The sequence below is a fragment of the Myotis daubentonii genome, chromosome 18 (assembly GCF_963259705.1).
Source record: "Myotis daubentonii chromosome 18, mMyoDau2.1, whole genome shotgun sequence".
In the NCBI taxonomy this organism is placed as follows: Eukaryota; Metazoa; Chordata; class Mammalia; order Chiroptera; family Vespertilionidae; genus Myotis; species Myotis daubentonii.
This window is the reverse complement of record NC_081857.1, coordinates 11,261,638-11,274,526: the sequence shown is the minus strand read 5'-3', so window position 1 is coordinate 11,274,526 and position 12,889 is coordinate 11,261,638. Positions and strand designations below refer to the sequence as shown.

Below are 12,889 nucleotides of genomic sequence, written 5' to 3'. Positions count from 1 at the left end.
TAGAACGTTAGATGAAGCAGAAAAATAGAGCTTTCCTGCTGAAACAATCTCTCAATGCCAGACAATTGAGAATGAGCAAGATTTATTTGTAGGTTTGTAGGGTTGTGAGTTAACCTTGTGTGGGTAGTCAAAGGAGGGGGAAAAACCAGTAACATGATGGGTAGTAAAAAGAAAACAAAAGTTGACATTTTCTTCCCATTAGTTGTTGCCAAAGAAGAAAAATATCACCCAATGTGAGTAAAATTTTGAGGGAACAAGCGTCCCCAAACCTTTAAACCTCAGTTTTATAAATGTGAAACGTTTTTAAATGGAGACGGATTTTAAACCACCAGTTCCATTTAGAGCTTATCCTAAAGAAATCATGAGCACTGAGAGCAAAGGTAAATAATTTGGAAGAAATATAAACCTTAAGTGTCTAGTAATAGTGTTAAGGAATTGATGCTTGGTAGCATTTTAGGGTGGAATTCAATGTAGCAAGCAGTGTAAAATAATATCACTGTTAGAAACTAGAAGATATTCATAAATGAAAAGCAGAATTCAAATCAGTGTATACCTTTTGGTGTTTCTTTTATTGAAAAAAAAGGAGTATATTTATGCACAGAAAAAGGGATTAGTTGGAAATATACCACAATTATATGTAATTTTCTTTGTGATTTTCAGTTTTCTGTATTGACTGGCCTTATGTTACATTTGGATTCAGGTAAAGAAATTTGTTTTTAACCATCTAATATATATATCAACATCTATTTTGTTCATACAATGGTGGGGATTGAACCTGTACTGCTCCAGGTTAAAGAATGAGATGTTGGTGAGGAAATGGAAACAACCCGTACAAACCTGAAATGCTTCTTCTGGAATTACAAAACTTCATATACATTTACACAATTCTGCATCTGAGATGGACTGGAGGCTTCTGGGTTCCACAAACCATGGAATTTCCTCTTTCTCTCAGACCAACGTAATTAATATATGGATTATTGGCCAAGCATGTAAGACACTATGTGTGGAGATGATTATAAAATGAACACCAAAATATCTTGGGCTATTAAATCTAGATATCCTATGATGAGACAGATTAAATGAGGTATAATTAAGGAGACAGTGAATAGGAAACTCAATTATGAGGAATTATCATTTCTCTTCATTCTAACAGTGTAAAAGAATTTAACTGGTAGTTTAGTAGCTTAAGGTTGTCACTTATTAAAACAGAGAATCTATTCTCTACAACCACTAGTACACTATGTTCTATGTCAATTATATCTCAATAAAGGCGAGAAAAACCTTTCCCATTTATTTGGGGCTTGGAAGTAAGTTGTTTTTAATTGTGAGAATATTTAAAAGGTAGGGAGAAAATATGGTTAGTTTCTTAGTTACAGGTACTAGATTAGATTCAGAACTGGAAGTTGCTTTCAGTCAATGAAATTTCTACACCTGATGTTCAAAAAGCATTTTAAATATAATTTAAAATTTTCACATCGATTGCTTCAACTTATTTTGAGTTGACTCATCTCAGGATATGTCCCAAGCCTTGTTCCCTATTTTTATGGACAAGCTCTATGAGTCAGGAATAGAGTTTTGTTGCTTTTTCTCCTGTGCCCAGATAGTCCTAGGCCTGCTGGAGCTGTATGATAAATATGTGTTAAGTACTGAGTGAAACAAACAGGTGTAGAAGTCAAGTGCGTTTAACATGTCTCATTCAATGCTTCACTCTATGGGTTTACCAAATGCTAAAAAATTCTGAGAGATTTTGATTTTGATCATTTTAGACGCTAAACACAAAACTGGATTTGTCTCTTTTAAAAATAAGATATGAATTGTCTGCACTGAAAAGCTTTCTTAATCAGGCAGACAAGCTGACCTATGAAGTGGAGCTAATGTTTGTCCCTTAGCATTGAGATCATTTTAGTGACTGAGTTCAAAGGAGAATATTGATCGTGAACTTCCTAAGGTCCTCACAGGAAAAAAGCACAGAGAGGGTTAAGGCTTTGAGGGAAGTAGGGGAGTAAAAACGAGTGGTTCTGCCCTCGCTGGCATGGTTCCGTGGTTAGAGCAGCAGCCTACCAACCCAAGGGTCGGGGGTTCAATTCCGATCAAGGGCATGTACCTGGGTTGCAGGTTCCCCACTCCAGTTGGGTTGAGGTATGTACAGGAGGCAACTGATTGATGTGGCATTCTCTCATCAATGTTTCTCTATCTCCCTTCTCTCCCACTCCCCCACCCCCCTCACTAAAATCAATGGGAAAATTCTCCAGTGAGGATTAATAACAAAAAAACTAGTGGTTCCTCTAACTCCCCTTAAAGACTTTTTCAAAAGGCTAAAGAGAAAAGGAGAAGAGAGTGGTGAATGTGCATGAATGCCCAGGTTTTGAGCTGTGTGGCAGATCCCTTTTAAGGCTTTATGAATTGTGGTATGATGTTGTTGGTATGTGGGGATGTTATGGGAGTCTGACTTCTTTAAAAGAAAACAATGCTAGATGATTCTTTGCCGCCTACATTAGTATATTTACATGATGCTTTTCAGAGGTGGGGTAGCAGCATGAATGCCCCTGTGAATGCGCTCAGAAAAGGCCTTCGACTGTCCCGGGGAATGACACAGGTGTTTGTGGAAACCTGAGAGAGTGGCTGGCTGAACAGAGGATGAGCCCTGCTTCTGAGACTGGCCCTGAGAGCGATGCCTTCTCTATCTGCACCTGGTAAGCACCTGCCAGCCAATAGCTGTTACCAGCCAGAGCCTTGCTGTGGTAGGCCACACCCAAGCAGGCCTTTGGAAGCCAGCCAAATACAGAAAGGAGGGCATTTCTCAGAAGGAACACGTTTTCATTTTGTTTCCTCTTGTTGTGGAAGGCTCTAAAAAGTAGATATATTGCAAACCATATTTCCTAAGAGAGTTTCAATACTAATAGCTTTTATTTCTTTCTTATAATGGAGGAGACAAGATTTCATTGAAGCATTATCATTTAAAATTAACTTACATCTCACATCTAAGTGTACAAAAAAAGTTAGATTAGCATTGGAAATGGCTTTGGAGAGTAATTGTTTCAGCTGCTGCTTTTCATATGAAAAATGTGAGGCAAGAAATTAACAGAAGCCCAACGGGTATGGCTCAGTGGTTGAGTGTCCACCCATGAACCAGGAGGACACGGTTTGAATCCCTGTCAGGGCATATACCCAGGTTTTGGGCTCAATCCCCAGTGGGGGGCATGCAGGAGGCAACTGATCAATGATTCTCAGTATTAATGTTTCTCTCTTGCTCTCTTCCTCTCGCTTCCCCTCTCTGAAGTCAATAAAAGTATATTTAAAATAAAAAGGAAGTTAACAAAATTGCTCAATAATACAATTAAGTTAGGCAATATGATATTTTACAGAGATAACCAATGTTAAAAATATCTCATTTTTTTTAACAATTAAAAAGTCACAGGCATCAGTATTTCTTAATCACATTGTGCACCAACCTACTCCATTCAGAATGGGGGAAAAGAATTTAGAATTTTTTCTATGAAGGGATTTTTAATTCTAAGCAAGGCTAATTCTCAGTTAATTTCTATACCTCTTTTAAAAGATTCTATTCCCCAAACCCAAGAAATAATAGGAATGTGCTAAGCAAACCACTGAGCATATTTTTATATTTGTGGACTATTACCTGTGTGTGTGTGTGTGTGACAGAGAGAGATCTGGATAAATATCTCTTGCCCTTTTAGAGAGAGGTAGGGGAGAATTAGTCTTAGAATTACTAACTCTCAGTTAAGCCCATTACCCTTTGTCTGTGATATGTTGCAATTTATTTTCCTACTTTGTCCATTGACTCTTTGGTGGTTCTGCTGTGTTTTTTTTCCTCTTGTATGATTTGAAATTAACATTCTAGTTGAGGTCCAGTTCACTATTGATATTTATCAACATAAATATCAGAATATACTTCAAAAACAACTATTAAAACCAGAATTACACAGAAGATACCAGTAGTCATACACAAATCTATTCTTAAATATCCAGTAAGATTCTGCTCTTTTCTCAGGTGGCCCATAATATCACCCCAAATTCATTTTCGTCTATAAGGATTTGGATTTTTTAAGACTCTAGGGCTACTTGTTGAGAATGTGTCAATACATGTTATTAGTTTGATAAATTCTTAAAAGTCATGTTTCTTAGTAAATTTAGTGTATGCTGAATCCATCCAAAAGTAAACTAGTTACTTTTATATAAAAAATTTACTGTTATTTAAAATTCAGTATGTTTCTTAAACAGAGCATAGTACAAAGTACTTTTGAAATAGATTTTAGGAAATATCCAAAGTTTATTTTCCACCCAAATATTTCTCTTGAGTATTCTTAAGCCATCTTTTCTATAATCATCTAATGACTTTTTAAGAAACAGAAATGACATATATTTTTTGAGAAAGTGAAAACATACATATCTTTTACTCCAATCTGTCTAAAAGGAATGGATTCTGCTCTACAAACAGAAAAGAAGGTATTTAAGAAAGAAAGACATATGTGTGTATAAAGACCCATATATATGAAGAAAAATTAGCAGAAAGTGAATTGAAACATTAGCAGTCATTATCCCTGAGGAGTATAATTATATCTGACTTATTTGTTTTTTGTATCTTCCTCCTGCATTTTCCAAATTCTCTTTTTGAGTCCATTCCATATTACACTTAACACTTGAACAACAAGAGTCTGAACTGCATGGGTGAATATTTTTCAGTAACTATACAGTTGCCCCTCTGTATCCTGGGGTGTTACATGCAGGATTTAGCAAATGGCTAATCATAAAAAGAATTTTCATTCAGATGGCACCACTTAACCCCCACATTGTTCAAGATCACCTATATGAATAGTTAAAAATATGAAAGAAAAATGACAAACTTATAGACAGAAATCCTAGGTGACAACTCTTCCTTTAAGTAACTGAGATTGCTTCTAAGCCCTAAGTGCAGTCCTTCCCCTGGCTCGACAGGGCGTTCTTTCATTTCAGCACAAAGAAGGAAGATGGAGTGACAGCCAGCATCTCCATGTGCACACGCTGGCCGCTCTGTGAGGTCACTTCAAGGACTTTATGAGTCTCAGATCTTATTCTGTTGAAATGAATTGGCTCCTTTCCAATGAGCATTTTCATTTGAGATGTTCTTCAGTTTTATAGTATGTTGTCAAGGAGGGACACTGAAATAAAAGGAATTCTTATTTAAATGACAGCAGGGTCAACAAATTGCTGCTAATCATGATACTGACATCACATTTAAAAGAAGTGTTTATTGCCCTCTGTTTTGGTAGCCATGTAGGACACAAGACAGTATGGCATAAACTGAGACACTTAGTAGATAAGAGATGAATGAAAAACTTGACCATTCCCCATTTCTTTTTGTAAAAGGAAAAGTGTCCTCAGAGTTGAGCAATTAAATAAAAAGTGCCTTATTCCAGAAAACCTACAGGTCCATTGTAACCCGCAAAACCTTTCCTTTAGTCTCTTTTCTGAACCATGGTTACAGCAGGGGGAAGTAAACAGAATCTGACAGTTTGGGTGTGGGGCAGCTTCAGATAGCATGTCCTCCTGCCCTTATCACAGTCAAGATTGAAAGGAGGTATTGCATAGTCTAAGGCAGCGGTTCTCAACCTGTGGGTCACGACCCCTTTGGGGGTGGAATGACCCTTTCACAGGGCTCGCCTAAGACCATCGGAAAACACATATATAGTTACATATTGTTTTTGTGATTAATCACTATGCTTTAATTATGTTCAATTTGTAACAATGAAATTGGGGGTCACCACAACATGAGGAACTGTATTAAAGGTTCACAGCATTGGGAAGGTTGAGAACCACTGTAAGGTGTCCAAATGCTTCCTCGGCCACTTTTTCTTAAGGCTGGAAACACTGTGTTGTCACAAATGGACAGACTCCCCTCAGCTCACCTGGCACTCCCAGTAATTATTGCCACCTGACCCTTCATCATTGTCCCCTTTCTAGCTCACAAGTGTTCCCAACACCGTGTTACCTGCATCATCATTGAGCATTCTCATGTGTTCCAACGCGTGGCTGTGTCTTTGGAGTCTGTCTGCCTCATTACCTGTATCCTCTCTGACCCTGCACCTGACCTGAGTGCACAGCTTTTCAGCTTGGCACCGATTCCAGCTCACTCCTTGTCTACAAACAATTAACCTTCTCCTGTAGAACACCTGTTATCAGAATTCCAATCTTAAAAATGAAAATTTGACATAACTTTCTTAAGGAGTTCCTAGCTTTTTATAAAAAAGCTGCCAACAGTCAATAAACACAACTTGAGATGCACCTTGAGGTAAAAGAATGTCTCCAAAAAGTTGAGGATAAATAACATTTAGGCAAATTGATTCTCAAATATATACTGACCACTTCTCATTTGATTAAGTCTATACTCAGAAATTTGGGCAGTTTTACAGCGATGGTCTTTATGAATACGTAAGTTAATTTAGCCTGGGAGAGAAAACACACAAGCACAATGTGTGGTACATTAGGTTAGGGGCAGACAAAGAATATTGGGGAAGAGCTATAATGATAAGAAATATTAACCATGCTCTGTTCACCATGGTTGTTTTGTTCTGATTAAAGCACATTTCGAAGAAGCCAAGATGGCGGCATAGGTAAACACCGAAAATTGCTGCTTTGCACAACCACTTCAAAAATACAACTAAAAGACAAAACGGACACCATTCAGAACCACAGGAAGGCTGGCTGAGTGGTAATTATACAACTAGAAGGAAAGAGAAAAGCACACTGAGACTCAGAGGAGCTGCGGAGGTGGAGTGCAGAGGTACGGAGGCACACGCGGAAAGGCCTGGCAACTGAGGATGCGGTTATCTTTTTCAATCGGGAGGGAGACTCAAGCTCCCGGTCCTGAACTCCAGTTCTGGGCGAGTCTCTGGGGACCCAGACTCTACGGGGAGAAACTGGACTGTTTGGCATCGGGCAGAACTTGAGGGCAGCTTTCTCTTAGAGGTGCTTGCAGCGAATACCGAGGAACACTGAGAACCAGGGCCTCTTAGGGCAGAACTGAGGATCAGCCATAGCTGTTTGCTCCCCCCCCTGTTGATTCCTTGAGATCCCGCCCCACCCAAGCTGTGTGCAGAGGCTTTTGCATATGAATGACCTGGCCCTTTGCAATCTACAATTACCTAACAAACTGCAGCTAGGTCAGAAAGACCCAGAACTTCCAAAAGAAGGCCCAAGGTCCACAGCAGCTTGCATTGCTTCACAGCTGGGCCTCATCTGGGCACCTCCAAACCCCAAACAAAGAAGAGGAATCTGCAGATCTCTCTGTAGCTTTTACTGCATAGCCTCAGGCAGAGGCTAAATTAGCACTTCCTTAAAGATCCATGTGCCAGTGTACCCAGTGGTCAGAGTGGGACCATCCAGATTACAACTCCTCAGATCCATAAGGGACACACTCAGGGGGCAGACTCAGTGAGCACCAAAGCCGCACTGAAGCAAGTCTTGCCCATAAGGGTGTCTCCAGCACAGAAGTTCTTCCACCGTTGACACAGCTGATTCTCACAGCCAATTGGCCTGGAGGTCAATTCCTCCCAGTGATACCTACAACAATCAAGGCTTAACTACAACAAGACTGTGCACACAGCCCACAAAGGGGTGCACCAAGAGTGTCCATCTCAGGTAATTGGGGAGGCTGAGCCACTGGGCCCTATAGGATACCTAGTACAGAAAGTCATTCTATCAACACAGGGAAGCAGCCAAAATGAGGAAACAAAAAAACGGGTCACAAATGACAGAAATGGAGGAAAGCAAACTACTGGATATAGAGTTCAAAGCCACGGTTATAAGGTTACTCAAGAATCTTCTAGAAACCAACGATAAATTTAGTGAGACCCTCAAGAAATCTATTGAGACCCTCGAGGATATGAAAAAGGACCAACTAGAAATTAAGCATACACTGACTGAAATAAAGAATATTATGCAGAGATCCAACAGCCGACTAGAGGATCCCAAGAATCAAGGCAAAGATTTGAAATACGAAGAAGCAAAAAACAAAAAGAAAAAAGAATTCAAAAATATGAAGATAGTGTAAGGAGCCTCTGGGACAACTTCAAGCATACCAACATCCGAATTATGGGGGTGCCAGAAGAAGAGAGAGAGCAAGATATTGAAAACCTATTTGAAGAAATAATGACAGAAAACTTCCCCTACCTGGTGAAAGAAATAGACTTACACGCCCAGGAAGTGCAGAGAACCCTAGACAAAAGGAATCCAAAGAGGACCACACCAAGACACATCATAATTAAAATGCTAAGAGCAAAAGACAAAGAGAGAATCTTAAAAGCAGCAAGAGAAAAACAGTCAGTTACCTATAAGGGGGTACCCATACAACTGTCAGCGGATTGCTCAATAGAAACTATTCAGGCCAGAAGGGAGTGGCAAGAAATATTCAAAGTGATGAATAGCAAGAACCTACAACCAAGATTACTTTACCCAGCAAAGCTACCATTCAGAATTGAAGGTCAGCTAAAGAGCTTCACAAATAAATAAAAGCTAAAGGAGTTCATCACCACCAAACCAGTATTATATGAAATGCTGAAAGGTATCCTTTAAGAAGAGGAAGAAGAAGAAAAAGGTAAAGATACAAATTATGAACAACAAATACATATCTATCAACAAGTGAATCTAAAAATCAAGTGAATAAATAATCTGATGAATAGAATAAACTGGTGAATATAATAGAATCAGGGGCATAGAAAGGGAATGGACTGACAATTCTTGGTGGGGGAAAGTCGTATGGGGGGTGCAGGAAGAGACTGGACAAAAATCGTGCATCTATGGATGAGGACAGTGTGTGTGGGGGGGTAAGGGCAGAGGGTGGGGTGGGAACCAGGTGGAGGGGAGCAATCGGGGGGGGGAGAAGAGGAACAACTGTAATAATCTGAACAATAAAGATTTAATTAAAAAAAATAAAGAAAGCACATTTCAACCTGGATGGGAGTTGCATGTGGGACCTGGGAGCTCACCTGGAACTGTGGTCCATCCTCCACTTCCAGGAGCTGCCTGTTATCATTGAAAGGTTAACAACCTTGTTGCAGAAACCAGAGGCAGCCCCAGGCCTTTGCAGACCCCCAGCCTGCATGACCTTTAAACTGCCCATTTTGCATACCCATTCTTATCCCTTTTGCCTTCTTCCCCATGTAATCTTTGTCCATCTACCCAATATAAGCAGCTGGCTTATGGTGGGGGGTAAAGCAGAATTTTATGGATGACCTGCTGCTCTCCCATATTGCCGGAATTATTGGAATAAATGCTAATATATGATTCAACCCTGTCTGCTAAAATGGCTCAAGTAGTGACAGGCAGCCCGGATTCATTGGTTACAATTATAAGTGACTAATCAAAATTTGTAGAATCAATGAATGAGTGAGTAAAAGAATGCAATAGAGTTAATGGGTAAGAAACAACAAATGAAAAGCCGAATACTGTATGATGAATTCATATACAGTTTTTAACAATGAGAAGATTTGTTGTCATTTGTTGAAACCAAAATCACATCAACATAATCTCAAAGTATAACCTTGCAAATGTCAAATAATATGCAAAGTAGCTTAATAATACTAACCACTGGGTGGAGGGTTAGTACAAGTGATTTTTATTATTTTTTATGTTTCTGGGTATTTTCTGTTTTCAATGAGTATATATTATCCTTGAAAGAAAATAATTTATTTTAAAAATTTGGAATAGACAGGAAGTGCTTTGAGTTCCAAAGAGAGACATCACTTTGGACTAGAGTTATTTGGGGGAGCTTCTTGGGTCAGTGAATTCTGAGCTGGGTTCATGCAACTTAGATTGGAAGGAAGGTGGCAATATGTTTTAGGCAGGTAACCTGGCAGGAATAAGGTAAATGAAATGATATCTTAAGCAGTCTTCTGGAACATTTTTAAATAAAATTGTATAAAGACAAGCATTGCCCTCATGGTCTGGTTATTTAGTCTGTTTATATTTGGTGGTAGCATGGCTGGCTAAGAATCACTTTTGCACAATTTTTCCATCAAAGTTCCCTGATAATAGGGGAAAACAAATGCATCGCTGCTGGAGGTTAAGACCAGTAGGTCATAATAAATGCTGCAAGTTCACCAGGAGGTGGGTGGACTTTGATATGCAGCAGGGCAGGGCTGAGTATCAACATTATATTACCCTGCTGCTGGCCAAATAGCTGAGGGTGATCCCCTCACCTGATAAAATCTTTTACTGTTTATTAAACTTTACCTTTGATACGTGTGTTTGCTTTGCTAAAGGAAAAAATGTGAAAATCAAAAGCCGTGGGTCCGGAGATTCGGTGAGCCACTCCACTAGAGAGCTGGTTTCTGTCTGGCTCCTGCAAAATGCATTCCAAGTTTATATTTCTTATATAGTCTCTATCCATTATGTCGCAGCCCCTTCTCCAGATTCCTGAACCATTGCAGTGAAAAGACTGTGGCACATCACCCCTGCCTGGCCAGGTATCAGTGCTAATTGGCAGGGGAGAAAAAGATGAGAAAAATAGCTAAATTATATACATTTTAGTTTTGAAATGAGGTAGTCAGTGGCTTTCATTTTGAAATTTAGGGCATCACTTGTCTTAGGTTTTTGATATCTTTGTAAGATTTCTGATGGCTCCCACATACCAAGAGGTTACCTGTTCGATTCCCAGTCAGGGTGCCGGGAGCCGGTCCATGCTTGCTGTTTCAAGGGACCTGGCATATAGGGCATACTGTTCTTAATATGTTTGCTCACCTTCTTGGCACTATGTGTTTTAACCAAGGTCTCTGAGAAAGGTTGTTTTCCCCAGGTAGGGATTTTCCCCTGAAGTTAGGGAGGGAATAAAACCCCTCAACTAAGTGCCAGGCAGGTAATTAATCCCTTTAACTACGAACAATCATGCTTAAACTACATAATCTTTTCTCCCTGGAATGGAGATAAGAAACGCCCTAACCTTTGTAATAGAGATTGATAGGATTGAATCAACTGGTATAAATACAGTTGTAACAAGACAGAAACACTCAGAACTCAGAACACAGAACTAAGGACACAGGGCTTGGAAGACAGGACCAAGAGAGACAGAGCCTAGGCACAGAACCTACACAGAACGTTCTCTAGAGACAGAAGAACTTCGCTGGCGAGAGCATGCCGGAGGATCCTGGACAGGGACTGGCCTCGGAGCCTGGAGGCGGAGCCTGGCGAGAGAGCATGGCAGGGATCCTGGACTGAACCTGACTACAGAGATTGGCAGGAGAACCTGACTGGAACCTGGACATTGAACCTGACTGGAGAGCCTGGACAGAACCTGGCTGGAGAACCTAGCGAGGGAACATGGCTACAGAACCTCGCTGGAAATCCGAAGCAGAACCTCTCTGGAGATCCGGGCTAGAGATCCTGGCTAGGTTGCTGATCAACTGAACGCTGTCTCCGTGTCATTCCTTCTTCACCGACTCCGTCCACACCTTTGGGGACCCCTGGACCCGCTGGGGCTGGACCCCAGCATCAGGGTACGTGCTCAGGGGAAGGAGTTGAACACAGGGGGAGATGGGCGCATACACAGTGCAGTCAGGGTGATGTAGAAAAGGTGCTTGCCTGGCTTGAGGAACTATGGATTGGCTAGGGGGGTAGACACAATGAAAACTCAGGAAAATGTGGGAATACATGATCCCAGGACAAAGAGTTCCCTCTCTCGTGTGCAGTTCTGGTCTGGTGCTGTGGCACTCTCGCTTCATGGCCTGCACCTGCCCCGTGCGCTCGCCTGTTCTCTCTCCATAGCCATGTGGGCCTAGAAGCTGCGTGGCCCATGGCCATGTGGACCCCACCTGTGGATCCTGTACTGGCCTGTGCTTTACTATGGGGTGGAGACTGGTATCCCTACCTCTAGCCCTGCTGAAGGTAAGCTTGGACTTCTTCCATGGTGGGGCTGACATAGATGGGATCTTGGAAGGGAACCCCCTTAACTTTACATCATCAATAAAATTCTTTCCCCCAGGGCACCCCAAGAACACCACTTCCACCAACAACAAACACACAATAATACAGGAATGCTTAGGAAAACAGTGCCCGTGCACAGCACTGACGGAGTCCTCACCCCAAGTCACTGGAAACAATTATCCAAGAAAGACACCACCAGCAGCAGTGTATCCAGCTCCTGAAGTACTTTCCAACGGCTTTGGTATTAGGGATCTACCAGGTACAATGGCATATTTAAATCCTGTTTCCATTTTGATACTTGGATTGTTGAAAACATTTTTATTTTTTTATTTTATTATTATTATTTTTAAATATATTTTATTGATTTTTCACAGAGAGGAAGGGAGAGGGATAGAGAGTTAGAAACATCAATGAGAGAGAAACATCGATCAGCTGCCACCTGCACACCCCCCACTGGAGACATGCCCTCAACCAATGTACATGCCCTTGACCGGAATAGAACCTGGGACCCTTCAGAACTCAGGCTGACGCTCTATCCAAGAGCCAAACCTGTCAGGGCGAAAGCATTTTGATTTTAATTTGTGTTTGGTACCTGCTATGTTCCTCATTTGTTTGCAGACTTTTCCCATGATCACAGCTGTCTTCTTGGTGATGTAAATGGATATTGACTTCCTTAGGTTTTGCATCTGTATTACTGCTAATTGGCAGGGGAGAAAAAGATGAGAAAAATAACTAAATTATATATTTTTTCGTTTTGAAAGGAGGTAATCAATAACTTTCATTTGGACATTTAGAGCATAATTTCTCTCAGGTTTCCGATATCTTTGGAAGGCATCTAAAAAGAAAAAAGTAACCAAGTCACACTTTTCAAAACTGAGTAAAACCTTGGATTAGAAAAGAATACTAAAACCATTCTATAGGTTGTGTCGGAACTCTAACCCGCTTATAGACAAGTGCCCATGCCTTAGAACAA

The 12,889-nt window shown here is 40.6% G+C and overlaps 1 protein-coding gene across 1 annotated transcript in view; it reads right to left on the bottom strand.

Moving 5' to 3' along the window:
* Positions 1 to 4,186: 4,186 nt before the first annotated feature.
* CR1 (complement C3b/C4b receptor 1 (Knops blood group)) overlaps positions 4,187 to 12,889 on the bottom strand; it is a 125,503-nt gene continuing 116,800 nt past the window's right edge. The window contains exons 38-40 of the mRNA XM_059675377.1: positions 12,509 to 12,613; positions 12,074 to 12,168; positions 4,187 to 5,159 (exon numbers count right to left, since the gene is read on the bottom strand). Coding sequence (XP_059531360.1) covers positions 12,093 to 12,168; positions 12,509 to 12,613 — 181 coding nt within the window. The 3' untranslated portion in view covers positions 4,187 to 5,159; positions 12,074 to 12,092. The remainder of the gene's footprint in view (positions 5,160 to 12,073; positions 12,169 to 12,508; positions 12,614 to 12,889) is intronic.